This window comes from Drosophila rhopaloa, unplaced genomic scaffold (genome assembly GCF_018152115.1).
Source record: "Drosophila rhopaloa isolate 14029-0021.01 unplaced genomic scaffold, ASM1815211v1 contig_115, whole genome shotgun sequence".
NCBI classification, from domain to species: Eukaryota; Metazoa; Arthropoda; class Insecta; order Diptera; family Drosophilidae; genus Drosophila; species Drosophila rhopaloa.
This window is the reverse complement of record NW_025334990.1, coordinates 7,139,232-7,159,378: the sequence shown is the minus strand read 5'-3', so window position 1 is coordinate 7,159,378 and position 20,147 is coordinate 7,139,232. Positions and strand designations below refer to the sequence as shown.

The window sequence follows — 20,147 nt, the reverse complement described above, 5'->3', positions numbered from 1 at the left end:
CAAGTTTTCGATGCTGAATAGCACAAATAAATAAAACCATTGACAACTCAAAGTTTCTGCTTAATGGGACATAAAACTAAAAATAAAATACAATTTAAATCGAAATTAGGTATGAAACTAGAAATGGCATACAAACGGAATTGTTCAGGAAATTCTATAGTTTAAGATATCTGAAACAGAGAAAAACTACTATATACAAAAATCCTCACAGATTCCTGCTTTTATTAGCATAAAACAAATATCCAAGCAATGGCTGCAACAAAAAAAGGAAAACATTTGTCAGAACTCTAAAAAAAACTGGCACTAAATAAAATAAAGCGGACAACAAAAGTGGGAATCGAACAAAATCGAAGTGAGGCGACGGTAAAAAGTGCAATCGCTTTGAAATGCATTTTACCAGGATCGGGCGGAAATGGCCTTTGGCGGAAATCCGTTTAATTTGCAAAATGCCAACAATGCCAGCGCAATAAATGTGACAAAGGCAGAGTCAAAGCGGCAGAGAACCACAAAAAGTTGTGAATTCAGCAGAGACGGCAAACACCAGTGGCATGCCTCGTATTAAAGTGTTCCAGCGAATTTAGGCTGAATATATAAATCATCAAATTGCCATTTTTTAGTTGTTTGCCATGTCAACAGGCAGTGGGCAATAAAATATTATTACCGCGGAAGCGGATGGAATTGTCTATTTTTTCCAGCAAACAAGCACGTTAGTTTGGTATTGACTTTTACAAAAATTGCTTCTCGAAGTATAACTTAATCAAATTTTTAAATTGTATACTTTTAAACAATATTTTTAATAGAAAACTTTGTGATTAGCTTAGGTAATAACAAATGAAAAGCATAAAATTATTATTACTAAAATTTGCAACAGTTTAATTCGTTTATAAACTCGTGTTATAGATTAGAATTGGTTACTCTTACATAAAATAATTTGTTTAAGTCTTCAATTGTTTCTTTAAAATGCATTTCTTAATAAAACTATATTGAATTGTCAAGTTTTGAGACCAGTACAGATGGAAAAGTCATTGAACGCTCTTCGACCATTATTCATCAATAAATAAAAAGTCAATGCATTGGTCTGTCCATTGCCTTTGGTTTTCGCAAGCTGTCGGTCGTTTTTAATGGAGGCCAGTACAATAGCAGGCGTTGCTGGTGGAGGTGGCTTCAGCCACGCCCCCCACACTGAGAGAAAATAGGAGTGGATGGAGGGATGGGCTCGCGGTAGGCAGACAAAGACTGTTGGACCGCCCAGCGTTACGTCTTGTTTAATTTGTATGCCCACACCCACAGACAATGCATATGCATAATATTTTATACGAGTTTCCCCCATTTATGCTGTATTTTTCTCCCTTTTTTTCGCATGTGCGACATTCGTCGGGAGACATTTTCATGTTATGTCTGCCGTGTTGTTATGCCAGTGATTGTTCGTTGTTGCTCGTTGTTCCTTTTATTGTTATATAAATAAGCTATAAATTTCGCCGGGAAAGCAATGCACACGAAACACTGCGACCAGACAGAGATATTTATAGAAAATTTAAATATTTTTTATGGCTGCATTGCAACGCACTGCCAATGGCAGGCATTCGTGTTTGCGTTGCCAAATTGCATGGGTTTGAAAGACAGTTTTAAACTTTCAATAATTTAACCAGAGAGTTGTATATTTTTTCCTAAGCTTTTTCCGCTCTTAATTTGATTATTTCTGCCTAGGCAGCGATAAATCAGGTCTGGTTAAGCCACAGTGACATCCCTGGGACTGTTGAACTTTGGACAGCAATTCAAGCTCTGGACTCTGTCCTAAAATCCCGGAAAATCCCCCATATTAAATGCTCTGGCGTTTCACGACTGGTTGTGCAACTCAATTTTATGCTTAATGGCAAACGCCCTTTCCACCGTGCTAATCCCGAGTGCAGAGCCACGGTGTATCTCATTGTATCTCCTGCAAAGGACACCCTCACTTCGGCATCCCTTGTGCATTATGCAAGCAACACGTGGCACCTCCTCCTCCATCCTTCCTGAGCTGCGCTAATAAAGGTAATTTCACCCGCTTTCCCAGCAACTTTTCAATGTCAACGGGCTGACAAGTTGGGCGGTTGTAATTTGCATGACAAGGCAATGGGGTAGGGGCTTCAGGATGAGTCCATTTGTTGGCTTTGACAGTTTTCTAATTGCATGTGTTCATTCATCGATTCCTGCCAAAAGAAAGGACACGTGTCTCATTGCAAGTTTTATTGCCGTCCATCAATAAATCTGCACTCATAAATGCCCAAATACACGCTGACATAAATCCTCATTATGCCCTGTGCAAACTAATTAAATTCCATTTCTGGTTTTTAATTTAATTTTTACTGTTTCGTTTGTTCTCCGGCTTTTTCTTTTATTTAATTGTGGTCATGCTTTTTTAATAAGCCAGTCATTTTTGGCGCATTACTTAATGTAAATCAACCCAGTTGTATTGGATAATAACCCCCATTGCAAAGTTCGCATCAAAAATAAATCCCATTATGAAAATCCTTTTTTGGAGTTGAGCGTAAATGATAGTTTGGCAGTCATTTGACTTTCATGATTTTACCACAAACAAAAGTTTATTCTGTGGATTCAAACTGATGCATTTAAGAGGCTAAAGGGATTTAAAAATAAATTGTCTCTAATAACATCATGTTAAAATTGTTAACCAGGAGAACAATCATCTCAAAATTAGGTATTTTATAGTCGACACCCTGCCGTTTAGTCCCTGTAGTTATTTTAATTTATTGCAATATGCAAATATTAAATTTGTTCTTTTTTTTGCGTCACTGGTGTTCTTCTATGTTAATTTGCTGCCATTGTTTGTGTCTGTGCGCAAAATATTTTTTGCAGCAAATTGAAATATATGACAACCTCCTTTTTATGCATATTTATCCCTTTTTTGTTGCACTTTCTGCTCTCCTCTTTCCACTGCGGAAAAGCCGCAGCTTTATTGCATAAATGTGGCGATTTAATTAATATGCTTAATGAGTTGCAATTAAACGCACATAAATAGTCCAGAAGAAAACATTGGAATTGAAAAAGAGGTGCTGTGCTGGGCAAAACAAACAAAGAAAATTAGCAAAAATTTGTAGCAAATTAAGAGAGTAAACAAATAAAGTGAAAAAAAAACCTGAATTGAATCAGATCAAAGAGGGGCAACCGTGTATGTTAATTAAATCAAAGTGAGTTTAAATAGCCCGGAGGCAAATAAATATGCTTAATGCAAATTCCAAATGGAAATAAAGCAGTCGATCCAGATTTCTCCTCGATGCCAAAGTCAATTTCAAGGTCCAACATCTGGGCGAATCCATCTTTCCGATTCAATTTCATTTCCATACACCACCAATCCTATCTTCCTGTTGTGGCAGGCTTGTTTTCCACCATTTTTTCCCTGTATTTTCAGTAGCCAGTGGTAGTTGCGTAAGTCGTTCCCAAGCCTCGGCCACCACCCGACTTTTCATTTGGCAATCAAAAAAATTGATTAGAACCGAAATGGCAATCGCTGGCGGCTCAGTGCTAGGCTGCCCAGGATTTCCTCTCGCCCGCACACAATGGATTCTGGAGATGGGTGCAGCCAATTGGCAAAATGGTAGCCTTCCTGGCCAAGAAGAAAAAAATTGCTGGCAAAATAAACTCAAACTCCAACTCCAAGCGAAAAATCTGAACCCGCAACCAAAGCCAAAAGCAAAACTATGCAACCGAGTTGCTTTCGCCGGACCGAAACTATTTTTTGGGGTTTATTTTCGGGGCTGTGCCGGGCACATCATCAATATGAAACAGGGGACATGCATAATCGGGCGGATGGCCACCAGTGGGCTGCATTTATGCGCTGCGTGCTCGGTGCTAGGGGAAATCCCGTCCAGACAGGAATTTCCAAATGCCATGGCTGGATTTGTGGATTCGAGGGGGAATAGGATGCACCAGTCACGTTGTTTTGGTGTTTTCGGTTCGTTGGCGGCCGGCAAAGATAATACAGGACGAAAACAAAAAATAGATAGTCCGTATAGTCTGACCAAGCAATCCGGGGATGATAAAAATTAGGTTCGAAGGCTTTGAAATATCCCCGCAAATCAAATTAAATCAAAGCTTAATCCCCGAGATGAGCGCCCACTTCAAGGGGCAAACGACCAACATTTGTCCTCATAAAGCCCCTTCCTCGGGCTCATTAAATCCGCCGGCAATCCCACCAAACCAACAGGATCTCCAACTCCGGCGGTGTACGTGACTATTAATTAGAGCAGTAAATATTATGTCTGTTCATGTGCGATTACATGTAGATGAGGATGAGACTCGGGTGTCGCGCCCCAGAAATGTGCGTATTCCTTGCGAGTGGGCGGAAATTCCGCTGTTGTGGATGCCAGCATTATGATAATTCGTTTTGGGTTGGCCATGACGAAATTGTATTAATTCTGAGCCAAGACAAACATCGCTTGTGTGTATTTATAGACGTATATGTGTACCTTCGATTATGAATTGCGGTGACCTTTAAACCTCTCGCTGAATATATTTGTATTTTGAGTAGGACTCAGTTGTCTTGCCCAAAATAACCGCTTGACGTATTAAAATCGACCATCAACAATCAATTCTAAGCTTTTGGCTTGATTATCTGTTTATTTGATTAATAATTAATTGTTTTGGGTTATTTTTTTGTTAATTTGAAATTAAAGTGCTTATTAAAAAGAGGAGCAGAATGTACAATGTCATTAAACAAATCCATTACAATGATATATTCAAATATATATTAAAGCTTATACAAATTACAACCATAAAATGCACCAAACGCTACCATCTTCTTAATCTTTAATAAAATCCACACAGTTTGAGAAGTGTGATTCACAACTGTTGTCTTTTGTCTGGAGTTTTACTCTGATTGCATTAATTAAATGCTCTACACACGACTACAAAGAGTTATCCGGCAAAGACACACACACACTCGCCTGCAGTGTAATGTGGGATTCCTCGTCTTTGCCGTCAAAGATTTCTTAGAGTTTACAAAAAGTTAGCTACAACTTAACATGCCAAGATTTGACTACCAAAAACTTTTGTCATGCCACACAAGCCAGAAAGAAGAGCAGTAAACGAAGTTGTAATCTCTCGACTTTCAGTTTACTCACTCCTCACCCAAACATCCCCATTTTAAGTTGTCCTACTTGTATGAGCGTTCAGTAGGCGGAATTTCAGTTAATTATAAATACATTTATGTCGCCGGGGGGCCAGGATTAGAGCATGAGCATCCAATATCGATCAAGGGGAGAGTTCTATGGGAATAGAAAACTTCAGCCAGCTAATGCTGACAAACTGCAGCTTTGGCACAAAATTGTTGCAGAAATTTATTATTGGCTTAACGAAGAAGAACTTGGGGATGAGTGAAAAGCAGAAATGGGGGTTCGGAAAATGCCGAGTGCACTTTGGCGCTGAAAGGCGTGAGTTATGCGCCCACTTCAGCCCACTCCATCCGACTCCTTTCTCTGTTGGCCTGGCTAAAAGCACCTGGCTTGCATCACCTCCATCTACGTGACTGAGAAATTTGAAAGGGCGAGTCTGCCGCCATTACGCCAAAGTAAAAAGAGGATAAGGTTATCCCGGCGAGAGGTACGACTAGATACCCCGAAAATATACTTTACGACATAAAGCCGTGGAGTTATCGTGCTGCCAGCACAAATGCCAACTGATGGAGCTAATCTAGTAGAAAAATTGTGAGATGTCGAATTTATGGTTTATGGTTGCAAGTTGAAAGTCATGCATTGACCTAATGCTGCGCAGATAAATAAATAGGAATGTTTTAGAGCCACTTTAGCTAAAATACTAAAAAACAAACACTTTTTTATTTTCCTATTTATTTAAATAGATTATTGAAGCGAAGTTGAAGCTTAGAAGGATATATGACTTACTGTTTCTATCAGTATTTATTTAACCAAATGAACGAATAGCGGTTAAGAAAACAGAGATTGAGAAAAGTCAACAAAAATGTATTACTGTTTATTTATTCAAAGAGAATCATAATAAAAAATGTTTGCTTAGAATATTGAATAATTTAAATATTTTATCCGCGTTCTCCTTTTTGTATTAGCATTTCTATAAAAGATAATGAGTCCCTGACCACTTAACGGGATATTTATCTCTGTGCACCTCTCAAAAACTATTTATATCCAGCGAAAATAATTTTTTAATTAAAAATGCAATTTATAATGGGCAAATACGACAGCAGATCCCCAAAATGCGACAAGACAACAGTGGCAATTAGCAAATTTCAGCAGAGCACACACGCTGGCAACTGTTAATAAAAGTGGTGTCGTCCTGGCTGCGTCCATTGTTGTTGGTGGCAAGTTGGCTGCTGACGCCACTTTAGCCAGTGACTTGTCCAATTACTATAACAACAGCGGGGCGAAATGGGCGTGGCAAGGGGGACGAAGTGTGGCATTCAAATGGCATGCCGCAGGACACACTCACACACTCACACTCACACATGCAGGTTGTCGACCGAACGGAAGAGTCAACTCAAAGTTTTTTCATATCCTGTGAAAATTATTATGCGCTTTTGTGAAATAGTCGAAGCCAGCGGGCAAAAGCAAATGTTTGTACTGCTGCTGCAGTTTTGACCAGGAGACAGGGACCACTACCGCACACAGGATTCGACAGTTGGCATCCTTGACTCCGACTGGCGAAAACTTTTGTCAAATTAGTTTTTTCCTTTCTCCCTCTTCGCTTTTGTGTGGCTACAACAGCTTGTGGACAACGATGTCAGCGTTAGTTTTAATCATTATCTGTTCTTAGCCAGGGCTTTCATATTCGCTTTAGCAAATGAAATGCGACCAAGATTTAAAAATAAGAGCATCTGCTATTTTGCAAATTAATTTTGGTGCTTTTGATTCAATGGCGGTTTTCAAAAACCTGATAATGGATTTCTTTTCTATAATAAACACTTTTCAAATAGTTTTAGAAATGGATAAGCACCATTAAACCTGTAGTCGCTCTTTCTATAAAAAAAAACAAATAAAAGTATATAAATTCAATAATAATTTTTTAAATATTTCGATTTTAGATAGCTAATTAAGTATTGTTCATTTAATTCTTTTCACGCACAATAAACCCGCATTGTAAATTAAAATAAATTAGAAATTTTAAAGTACAAAAAAATATAATTTGTGCTTAATCATAACCAGTTGATCAGTCGGTATTTACTTAAAACTGATTTATCTTATATATTCTTTTTATATATTTTTATCATATTTCTAATCAAATCACCTTATTTTTTTTGCAGGTAAGTTCAACCCTTTTGCACACGGAAGCTGTGAGTAAATTAAATACCTAAAATCATTGCCCATCTCCACTGGTTTTTGTGACTTGGCTTAAAGTTAGACAAAAGACCAAAGGGGAAACCTTTTCCTTGTTGAGCAGAACTTTATCATTTTTCAAAATGCATTTAATTTCATTCCATTTTGTCGCATTTCACTTTTGGGCGCCGCGTCTCTTTCGCTCTTTGACAAATCAGATGGAGGCAAAGTTATAAAACTTCATTTGTAAAAGTGCTACGTCATGCCGGGTCTGTCTGGCGGGGGTGGGGCGGAAATGGGGGAGGAGGGGGGCGTAAGGGGCGTGGCCGGGTCGTGTGAAGAGTGAAGGGCACGAGTTAGACAAGTCATCAAATAAATCCCTTTTAGGTATAAAGTTCTTTGCTTTACTTTACTTTACTTTGCCCATCAGCCGGTCTCTTTTCCACCACCCACTTGCTTTTCCACCACCCACTGGCTTTTCCTCCTTGTGTCTCTATGCCAAATTTTTTCATGCTTGAACTGTTTGAGCGGAGAATTTAGCAAGTTTTTGCTTTGTTTGACAAACGCCAAGGACAATGACAGTCGATTGAGTCAGTAAGGAAGAAAAAAAAAGAAGAAGTGCGGCAGGAAATGGAAATGGAGGTTGCATCGCCCGCTTTTCCGACTTTTCCATTGATTAGTTGGCAAACAGTGCAGTGGAAATTGTTGGATAATCATATCATGTCCACCCTCATTGCCTATTTAAGCTTGTCATCAATCAGGGCATTATGGCCAATTGAGCAAACATTGTGAATTTGTCATTGTTAAAAATCGTTTAACTGCGATGACATCTAATTGCCCTGCACTTTCTCCACGTCGGCATACCTATCTCTTTCGGGTTTTCCCGTCAATTTCCATTTGAGCGGATATTTGTCGAGCAAACCCGATTGATTTTCCAAGCTCTCTGCTTTCCTTTCTCTTCACCGCTCGCTTTCCCTTCACGGCTGATAAGCCACAAAATGCATTTCTAGCAATTTCCTTGTTTGGCCCATTTTTATGGCGCATGTTGCATACTATACGGCGCCACTGTATGTGTACCACATTTCCTTTCCACTTTCCACCCATCGCCGCCCACCTCATCTGCTTAGTTTTTCATCCAGACTCAGCCTTGACTCAAGTTTTTCAGGAAATCATTGCACCCGAAGGCGGATATATCCCGGTTGCCATGATGCCCCCTTTACCTCCGACATTCAAATATATGGTACGAGTATATATATGTGTATATATGTATATTTATATCCCCTGTCCGCACTCTCTTCGCCAGCTGTCTTCGGCACTTCAGCCGACGCTTAAGTTGCACAAAATGTAATACATTTGATTGCACTCATGTTCAAGTTCTGTGGCCAAAGTGGCTGCTGGAGCTGCCTCAAAAGGAGGAGCAAAAAATGAGGAGTTGCAAGGCGATGCCCCAGACCGTGCCCCACATTTGCACCAACTTCTCTGTCGGATTCCCATTCCCTCCATCAGGTGGCCGGATTCATGATCTCCTTTTTCCTCCTCAAAGTCGTAAGTGAATACGGACGCCGTTCATCGTGTGTGGGAGCCTGAAAATGTTACAAATTGATAGATCCGCTGGCACATTGGCAACAACGGCAAGTAGCAGCCAATTGCCAACTATCTGTTTATTAGAGCAAACATGAGGAAATGCCTGGGGAAGTGCATTATTTGAAAACGAGACGGATGAGATCTTATGCTTAGTTAAGGGAACTTATCCCTTTTATTTAAACTACGGGATACTATGAAATCTTAAGATTTTCTTCCAATAAATATATAAATACAAAAGTGGCACTTCTAAGTGTATTAAACCATTTTACTTTGCATTTACCCATATCATTTTTTTACCAAACCATAAATAATAACATTTTACTACTTCTACTTGATCCTATTAATGAACAAGTATTTATATGATTTAAAGTACAGGAACTAAAAAGATTTTATTTTACATAAAAATCAAAGAAAACATCACAAAAGTCTTAAAGCTCAGCTTAGAGTGGGATTGCCTTTAAGTTTCTACATCCAGGCAAAGTCAGTTATCATAAGTCCCATGACTTTCTGATGTATTCCCTTTCAGCTTTTGATAGGCCTGCAACGCGCTTTATGTTAACTTCCCACCCCATTTACCCTTTTCATTAATACCCATTAGTGACGACTTTCAATGGTGAGTGGCCCTATACATCATTCACAATTAAATCTGATTAGAGAGTTAGCGGGTCCATCAGGTTCAATCAAAACTGACATGCCGAGTGGTCCAAAGAGCCGTACAGTGGGACAATGCTAAGCGTGCCGGCCTGAATGACGAAACTGACTGCCTGTCGTCTATTTCAGCCCACAACTGCCGTACTTCTGCATTCCAGCAGCATGGCTAATAGTCTTTAACTGATGGCGGGCAGTGCCACCATTAGGCCGGAAAACCGGGAGTTAGGGGAGTTCATGGGGAAACGGCAGTCAATACGACATCCACATCCGTTCAGGTTGAGGCATCGACATGCTAATAGCTTTGAACTTTTCGCAAATTGCAGGCACTGCACACTCCGCCCGCCGTTTTGCAACTGCAACGGCAACGGCAACGGCAACTGCATTTGCGTTGCACTGTTAATTACCGTTATTGAACTTGTTTGATTGGCACAAGTTGAAAAGTTGGGCGAGCCAAAGGAGGCAAACGCTGACCACCAAGCAGCCCCGTTTAACCCCGGGAAATCGGATTTCCCGGGGCGGATGAATGTTTGCGAGGGTGCAACAGTTTCCCCCCAACTGCCACATGAATTGCAAATGTAAATACAGGCAACATGCTCGCCAGCCACTTGGAAAGGCGTGCGCCAGGCGAGGTTTGCGATAATATTTCCTGCAATTAACCAGCTCTTACCTTTTCCTTTTTCCAATTTTTTTCCCAATAATATGATATTCCATTGTATAATATCCTTTCAGTCATATCCCTTTTCCATAAATCATAAATAACATAAATTTTATTTCCACATCCTTCTCGAGAGCTGTTGAGTACATTTTTACACCAAGGAAAATAAAATTTGAGTGCATAACTTTTAATGCTCAATAAGTTAAAGCGATTCCTTATTTAAATTTTATGCGTACTTTTTTATTTACACACCAAAAAATTAAATGACCTATACTTTAAAAATATATTGCCTTCATTTATATTTAAAATAGTTTTTCCTAAACTACAGGAGTTTATTTTACGGTTCCATATTTTTTTTAAATTTAAGACAATCTTGAATTTTTTTACTTTTTGTTATTTTTGGGGTTTTTCTGAGTTTATACTCGACTTGTTTCTGAAAAGGTAATAAGCTTGTCTTAATGAAGATGAACCGTAAAATGCTTTACTTTCTGCAGAAGGATGGATATCTCTAAAGAATCTGGTTTTAGTAGGTCCTAGTATAAATTTAAAGCTACGATATTTTCAAACATCCTTTTTTCTTGGTGTACAATCATAGTTTTCCAATATCCCTGGCTTTGTGCCTGCCTTTCTCGTCCTTAAAGCAGAATGCAAGCTGCATTCAACGCCGCCTGTCAATTGGCAGGCGATGGCGAATACAAAGGCAGAACTGGGCAAAACAAGATGGCGGACAGGGTCCTTGTGGTCCTTGTCATCGCTGCGCTTTTCCCACTGTCATCGCCATGCGGACATGTGTGATTGTGTGACTGTGTGACTGTGACTGTGACTGCGACTGTGACTGTGCCTGTGCGATTGCCTTGTTGTTTTCGTTGATTTTTCCACTTGGCTTCCACAGCCATATTGTTAACGCGCACGGTGCGGAGCTTTCTCCCATCCCGCTCTCTCTTCCGATTCTACGGATGCTAAAGTTGACTTTTTACTGATTTCAACTGCAAACTTTTGCCATAGTTTAGTAGTCTTGGTTGTTGTTCTTTTTCGCAGCAGCCGAGGGATTTATGGGAGCTCAAAGTGCTTCTCGGTTTTCAGCTCTCGAATCTCGCTTGGGTGTGAAAAGTAAAAACTTTGTCCTTACGTAAGTATGGGAATTTATTTATATATCTATATATATATATATATGTATGTGGACACGTGGTACATGTACTACATATGTAGGTGTTCGGGCACTTGGGCATAAACTTGTGCGAGTCAGTGTGTAATCAGTTTTAAGCCAACTGTAATGCCACCAGATGATATCGATTCAATTTTCAGGTCTTTTGAGCTGCGATCCAAAAATCCTGTTTAAGCAGTCAATTCATTAATATTAGCTGCAGCTTGCCTTCTGCGAACTGCGAGAAATGTGAGTTTAATCCTGAAAAATAAAGCTAGCAGTGGAGATATATCAAGTTGGGATGCAAAGTAACTGTCAACTGAGGCTAAATTATGTCCGATTCGTTCGAGGGAAATTGGGAAGAGGACTTGGTAGCTGTTTCGATGGCAATTGCAATTGAATCCTGTTTGTAGCCAAGCGGCGACAGATTTTGTGTGGGTTCTGTGAATGCAAATTTCGTGGATTTATGGCCAACCCATTTCGTGAATTTATTGTTCTTGCATTAGTTTTACACCCACTGTGCTTACAGATGCTATAAATAAACAAAAGGGAGTTCTTAACTTAAAGGATCTTCCTAATTGTGGCGCTCCAATCTCCTACTTACAATGACGTAATCCAAACTCTTATAGCTTAAGTAAACTTTGCGTCAAATAATTCACTTTCCTCGTACGTTAGTTTTATACGTTTTGCTCGCACGAATTCAATTTCTTTCCCACATTTTTTCCGCTTTCACTTTGGTTCAATTTATAAAATTGAATATCGGCAGCGAAACTCGATTTGTCCACATACGACCACGCCCACAGACGCAGGACGATTGGTGATGGAAATGGGGGCGAAAAGGACCTACCGTTTTCTAGGGCGTGTTGCGTAAGTTGGCAAATTATCTGGAAGGGAACCGAGAATGTGAAGCTACTTACCTAGTAAATAGACAGTGGGCTAAACAGCCAGTTTTGGTATCAGAATAATTGGTAAAAGAACTATTCATTATTTTAAACCATTTATAGAATTGAAGATTATAAATCTGTATACTTGCATTTACCAACTTAAGGTTTTAAATATAATTTTCTTTTTTTATTTATTTACCACATGTTCCACTGTTAAATCGGTTAATGCATTTCCTTTTGGCAGCCTTTATCGCCTGCCAATTGCTTCAAATCCTACCTCACACACACGCATACCAATGCCTCGGTACGCATTTTATTTAAATACACACACATGTGTGTGTGTGTGGTGTATAAAAATTGCCATTTTCCCAGTGATTTTTATTGCGCCCACCGCTCTTCTTAGTGGGTCCCCTGTCTTTATCGCCACCCCATTTTCTGTTTTCCCCATCACTCTGAACGCCGCTGACAGCTTTACGTTTTGTGGGACGCACAGTGACTTACATAAGTACACCCGCACACACACACGCACACAACTGCTCCTTTGTGTGTCATTTAGCTTTTGTCTCACGCGTGCCAAGTCCACCCCCTCCCCACCCCATTTTTTCCCATTTTCCGACTTGTTTGTGCTCTTAATTTTCTTGCCAAGTTTGCAGTTTTCGCAACGTTTTTATATGATTTTTATACAAACGTGATATATTTTTCTGATGCGCCCGTTCACTTTTTATTATCGCAGCACCGCCCCATGTGTGTGTGGTGTGTGTGTGTATGTTTGGGTCTTTGTCCTTCGTCCTTTGTTCTGGGTTATTCAATTTCATTTATTGATTTCCCTGCTTATCTCTATCTGTGTGTGCGCCGTGGGGAAAGTAAGCACCCTACTTCTGCCTCATAAACGCAAACTGACGGTGATGGACGGCCATGTGCCGGTCCACCTTGTTCCAGAACTTCGCCACGATGCCGCAGTCCGAGTGCCGCTCGTTCAGCGGCAGGGCGAGCATGTGCACCGGCAAGTTGAGCAGCTCCTTAAGCGGCGGCGAGTCCTTAAAGTGCAGATGAAAGGCGCACACCTGGCGGAAGATGAGGGCCAGGTTGGGGAACTGGGGCCATCCCTTGAACTGCCAACTGGGACCCAAGGCGAACACGGCCACCACCTCCCCCCACTCCTCGGCGGTCAGACGGGTCACATTGTCGATGATCCGGTAGCCCACAAGTTCACCCTGAAAATTGCATTCCACAAGGGTGATTAGGACATTTAGCAAGCGTCTATTAACAATTCTAGCAAAAGGTAGTTCGTTAAACCACTGATTAGAGAGATTTTAATTTTTTCTTTGTTTTGCCCCGCTTTTCTAAAGCTTGAATAATACTAGATTTATACGTAAGAAAATTTTTGTGTGTAAACGGGAAAAAATTTTTCTATTAGCAAATTACTAAGTCATCAAAAAATTCTTTTGAATAATTCCCAATTTGCAAGTAAACGCAACGAGTTAAAATACAACTCCACCTAGGCAAAATACATTGTGGCTTTACATTAATAGCAAGTCTTCAAGGGACGAAAAATAAAAAAAAAACAAAAAAATTATATAAATAAAATAAGAAAATAAGCAAATCTAAGTTATTAGCTTTTGTTTAAATGGGTTCGCACTCACAGAGAAAGCTGTAAGATTTTAAATATTGAGATTACCTTAACTAAGTTAAACTAGTCCCAATATTTGTGATATTAAGCTTATGGTCTTTCCATTTATATTGTTGACTTTTAGAAACAACTTTTTGGACTTGAGTAGGTCACTCTTTGAAAATGTTCATCAATATTAGGCTTTTAGCTTGTCGAATTCGGCAATTTATATTACTGGTGGGTAAACAATAATATTGGTTTCCATTTGTACTTGACCCACCTGAAAGCGTCGCTCGATGATGACCTCGTCGGGATACTGGTAAGGCCTGTAAGACAGTCGAGCCTTCTCCACCGAGAGGTAGCGCATCTCCTGCAGGAGTTGCCTGGCATTGTGAATAGTGATCAGACTGGTCACTGACTGCGGAACCACGATGATGGGCATCCAGGAGCGGAGACGAGCGATCTTCTGGGGGTTCTCCACCTTGTCAGCGGTATTGGCTATTTGCTGGTTGACAGCTGGAGGATTGGTCTGCTCAGGATTGAGATTAATACCTGCTACCCCGACATTCTCAAGGTGGCTACTCTGCTGATTGATATTTGTGCCTGCTAACCCGACCTTTTCAAGGTAATTACCCTGTGGATTGATGTCGAACTCCTGCTGGCTCTTGAGAAATCTCTCCTGGCCATAGCGGTTGTACTTGTCCATGTGCAGGTCCATAGTTTCCGGCTGGGGCGGCACCACTGGCACTTCCCGCACCGTTTCAGGCGCCGGAGGAGCGATGGTCTCCTCTAGGAAGGATTCCTCCGGCCGGGACAACATGCGACGCTTCTTGGAATCGTAGACAAGAGCCAGGGTCTGCAGCACTCCGGGCAACTCCTTCTCGCCCAGCATCAGCTCATCGCGGGAGCGGTGCTGCCTCTCGCGCTCCATGGCCCGTCTGCAGATCTCCGCCTGCTCCTCGTGCTTCTGCTGATTAATTTCCCGCTGCATCATCCTCTCGCGCTGGGCAACGTCGTCGAGTACCCTCTTCATCGCCAGACGCTTGGACTTGATGGCCGCGATTGCCTCCACCGTCATGGTTTGGGCCAGAGTCATTGAATTGGTGTCCATTTCATACGATTTTATTTTCTTCACACTTGATTTGCGGGAAAGTACGAAGTTTTCCTTTATTTAGGAGCTCCAATTATGACACTGGCTGGTTATTAAATGATATTCTTTCAACGGGGAAGGCAAGGCCTACCAGTTTTATTTTTATGGTATCCATAAACTAGAGCTGCCAAGCCACCTAATTTTTATCGATTGTATATTTATATAATACTATTTATAATTTTTACCTAACTAACTTTTCTGTGTAAAATGTTTCTGCTAGTCGAGGTAAAAACTCTTTTACTTATTATATTTTTGTAATTAGTAAATGAATAGCATGTAGTCTGAAGGACTAAAAAGGCTTTCTTTTATCGATGATTCCAGCTTGCAAAAAAAAGGGATTCCTCAGCCCAACGAAACCTCACAGCCTTCACTCATATAATTATCTTATTAATGACTGCAAAATTATTAATAGCGAAACCTAAAGGAGTTCTCGCTTTTACTCTACAACTCTTCTTTAGAAGCTGGCTTTTTTCTTGGTTACCTCCTTTGTTGGCACATAAAAAACTCATAAATATTCAAACTTTCTCGCAGCCATCGTTTATTTTTTGTCAAAGCCATTATTTATTTTTATTACATTGGCTTGGTCAGTTGTTTGCCTCGCTTCTTCTCTCCGATGATTTTTATTTTTCCGCCCCAAGTTGTTTTTATTTGTAAGCTATTTTTATTTGACAAAGTTTCACCCTCACCCCGGGAAAGCGTCGCAGAAGGAATTGTCCCGGCTTTATGTTATTGACTTTAATAACATTTTAGCTGCAAGGCATGAAAATATTTTTATAAATTGTGTTTTTATTTTCTTCGGCTTTCTTGCATTTTTTTTTCTTCAGCAACTCTCCGCTTTGTTTTGCTGCCGAAGCCGAAGTCTGAAATTGATTTCTGCAAGGGGGCCACTCGGGGTCCCATCATAATTTATGCATCCATCGAGTCAGCCAGCCAGTCAGCCAGTCAGCCAGCCAGCCTCAAAAGCTATTAGCCGACTAAGCTCAGCGCCCCTCGATTCCCCAGTTATCGCGGCTATAGCCCGGGGAAGCCCGTAATTGCTAAAGCGAAATTTCATTACCAAAAACGAAAACGAGCGGGTGGAAAGTTGGCTGGCAGACGGGTTTCGTTTCGCGTGTGATAAATACCGTAAAAGGTCGCCGCCATCGCTGCCTCTGAAATGAAATTTTCATCCAGACTCTTGTGGCAGCCATTTTGTCGGCGTTGCACTAGAAAATGGCTGAATGGCGGCGGTGGCAGCGGCATCGTTGTCGCCATTTTTGTTTATGGCCGCATTTGTCACGGCAAATTGTATTGCCAACTGGCGTGGTTCTTGCCATTCGCCGGCATTTTTTTTTTGTTTCTGCCACGTTAAGAGTGCGGCATAAAAAATGCGATGAACCGAGGGCTCACCTTACATCTACGGCCTTTTGGCATGTTAATTAAACCGGCTGGATGGCGGAGATCATCTGATTGCTCATTCGTCTCGGCACTAATTAAGTTTATGGTATTATGACGGGAAAAATGGGATAGTAAATGGAGATTTTGGCAGGTATTTTTCAGGCAGAAACAAATTTCGGACTTATATTTCAGATTCAAAGACAGAAATTCCCGTGAAATTTAAAAATTCCCGCATAGGAGACTGCACAAGAGCTGATTCTAGGGTCATGAAAGCCAGGGTAACCGAAAACAATGCAGGGGAATTGAAATTGAAAACAATGGCTTACTGACATAGATATGAAATGCCTTTTTTCGCCGCATTTAGATTCGCATTCTCGATTCTTTTCTGGTTAAGTCAGCGAAGCGTACTGCAGAATCGAGTGCATAACTTCAAATTTAATCAGAGAAGAATGCGACCACGCATAGCCATTCTGGCCGCGGGGAAATGGAATCATCGCTGGCCAGCGTTTTGCACTCAACTGCATGGAATCGCATCAAAGCAAGGGAAAACCAGCAGAAGGGAAATGGAAAAGAGGGAAATTCTGGTGCCTTTGGGCGATCCTTCCACGCAACTGGCAACTAATTTCGCCTCAGTGACAAGACAAGGCCATCAAAAAATCCCCCAAACGGACCTTGGCCAATTATTGTTTGTGGCTCTCTCGTTTTATTACGTAGCCGCAGCATTGGCCCGTTTACGGCACACGACCCTCAACGGGACGGACCCGGTCGAATCATTTAATGTGCAGGCTGCGAGAGGAGAGAAAAACAATTTTGTCAGCTTATAAACAGTAAAAATAAAATGCCGGGCTAAACAAATACGATGAGAGGACCAACGACATCACTATAAAGCGCCATTGAGACACGAACACATGTAGAACACACGTACAACACACCCAGAATCACTTGCATATAGTACATACACTGAGAAAAACAATCATCAAATATTTCTAGAACTTGCTGGAATTGTATTCTTAATTTTAAATTATTTATTTTGAAATCCCTATGAAGGCTAGTTCATATTTTAATAATAAACCGACACAAACTAGAGCTGTATGTATGCTGTATGTATCAGTACACACATTGGTGATCTTGTTCAGCAGATTAATCAGTGTAAAAAAAATGTTTTATTTTTATAAATATTTATATTTATTTATCCCAATAATTTCTTTTTTATATAAGGCTTTTTGTCGACTGTTCTCTCTGTGTACATGTGTTTGCTTGGCTCCCTTCAAGGCTGACACTTTATTACTTTCCTTGGCGAATTATTTTCATTATGTTTTCGCTCTCGGAGCAGATTCATTTTGCAAGCCAGGGCAATTTAATGGAAATGAGATTGGCTTCGGCCGAAGGTGCAATGAAGCCATTGACGAGGAATGGAAATACGCTTGTTAAGTGTGTAAATACTGCCAGTGCAGTGGGAAGGGTCAGGACCGCTGATAAATTTCAATGACATACTTTCGTCCTGTGTCATCACAAGGACCTCGAGTTGCGATCGAATTGTTAACCATGGCGAATCTCGACCACATTGAGACGACTTCAAATAACAGTGACAGGCTGCACAGGATATGAACTGGAGGTCTGCTTGTGTTCTTGATTGTCCTGTCGACTGTGCACACACATATATACTGTGTGCAGGGGAAAAGAATGCAGAGTCCGCTAACCTTTTCAAAGTTTTTTAAAGAACTCGACAACTGCAGCCGCAGTTGCAATCTGTATCTAGTATCTTTCTTTGCCATTCCCGGCGTGTCCACTTGGCTGTCTCTCCATCATGTTTGCACATTTTGATGTCTGTTTGATGTGCAACAGTTGCACTTCAAGTGGCCAGTTGCTGCCTGTCATCTCGCTTTGCGAAATATCAAGTATTCGCCATGTGGTCCGACTCTTGGCACTTCCGCCCGCAGGGGCCACTTGGCCAGAGAGAAACTTTTTTATTCAATTTGATTTTCTTCAACTCCGAGCAGCTGTTGCAACTTCCCCACAAAATTGAATCCGAGAACGGATGCCAGCACACGAAATTAAGCGGAAACTCTGCAATTTATTTGCAATGGGTTATGTCAGAACATTTATATAGATTTTCTCAAGCGTTCTAGTGTCGCAGGCTTTAATCAGGCGGCGTTCTTAGTAGGCCACATAAGCATGCACATTTCTTGGAACTTTTCTGTTAAGGCATCGTTGAGTCGAGTCTCATCTTCTTTCAGAGAACTTGTGTGCAGGCAATCAAGGAGTCAACCTTGACGAGCAGGTGCAACTGCATGCACTGAAAAAAATATATACAACACATTTTATCCAATTAAGACAAATATTTGGTTTTAATCATGGTTCTTGAGTGGGCATCATTAAAGTGCGGAAATTAATACTTTAAAGAATTCATTTCTCCAACTAAAACAAATATTTTGTTTTAATTATGAGACTTAAGTATGCATCATACAAGTGTGGCACGCTATACTTTTAACATATAGTATATCACAAGAAGTTTTAATGTATTGCTTGATTCGGTTTATTTTTAACCATTTTTAAATTATTCATAAGAATAGTACCTTAAAGACAAAGTTTTTTAATGTTAGAGCTAGTTTTTTTTTGAGTGTAAGTGCGAGTAGTTTCGTATGACATTTGCAAGCTGGCAGGAAGTGCACTTCAAACGGAAATTGCGACACACATATTGCTTGCTTCCTTTGACTGCTTTCTCTCTTTAACAGTATGCGCACGTATGCTAATGTCTATGTATCTCTCGCTTCCCCTAAATTACCGTAATTTATTACAGCCAGAGGGATGGCCTTTTTTCTTCTTCAAATGCATTTCAATTGCCAAGTGTGTCAAAAGTTTCAACGCTTTTCGGGTTTTCCCAGCTCACCTGCCAACTGTTGCCCTCACCTTTTCAGACTGTCTGTCTCGGCTCCTGGCCAAAAGCTCATCACATTTGCCACTTAGTCAGCTCGTCAGCTTTTGTTGCAACATTTGCCGCTGCATACACTTAAAAATAATTTAGTATTTTTTAATGATTGAAACTAAAGTGCAATATTATCTTACGTTTTTAAATGTTTAGGATAAGCTTTTTATTTGACAGACAGTTCAAGTTTTACGAAATGTATTCTTTCAAAATTAATTTATGTTACATACTGGAATAAAATTGGCTTAAAATATACATATATATATATTTCTCACCAAAAGATGAGAATTGGTTTACTGAATTAAGAGCAAGTTACTATTTTGTTAAGTGCACATCCATGTGCAGTTTCGTGCAAAATATTTTAGAGCGTTATATGGGATGTGCAGCAACTGTAAACTGTAAAATGCTACTAATTGTTTTGCCGCCAATTACGTGCACAAGTGTGTGTGGCAACGAACACGTGTGTGCGTGTGTCTGTCGTTTGATGTATGCGCTCTGTTTATTAAAATTTATTTTGTCGAGCACCTACTTTTCAGTTCTACTCAGCTCTGCCGCTCACCTTGCCGGTAATTTGTGCATACTCGCATAATATTTAGCACAATTTTCCGCATTTTGCGGCTTCGACTGACGAATGGAATGCATGAGGAATGCTGCGAGTGGGAAATTATGGTTTTTTGCTATCAAATAGATATCATGGCGAGCGGTGAGAATGAAAGTGAATACTGAAATGGCTAACAAAAGTTAAAATATTAAGGGCTTATTAAAATTTTACGTGGGATCAAACACGTAAAATACAAACTCGTGGCAATAATTTTTCGCTTTAATGGATATCGAGGTAAACGACCTTTTGGTTTATTAAATCATATAAATGCTTCCGAAACACTTTG

The 20,147-nt window shown here is 40.3% G+C and overlaps 2 protein-coding genes across 2 annotated transcripts in view; one reads left to right on the top strand and one right to left on the bottom strand.

The window, feature by feature from the left end:
• LOC108053837 (irregular chiasm C-roughest protein) overlaps positions 1-20,147 on the top strand; it is a 150,859-nt gene that overhangs the window by 82,555 nt on the left and 48,157 nt on the right. The window lies entirely within an intron of this gene.
• On the bottom strand, positions 12,917-15,004 carry LOC108041150 (parafibromin). The gene is made up of 2 exons (XM_017118966.2): positions 14,088-15,004; positions 12,917-13,412 (listed from the first exon to the last, which is right to left on the bottom strand). The coding sequence occupies exons 1-2, from the start codon at positions 14,916-14,918 to the stop codon at positions 13,071-13,073; spliced, it is 1,173 nt and encodes a 390-aa protein (XP_016974455.2). The 5' UTR covers positions 14,919-15,004; the 3' UTR covers positions 12,917-13,070.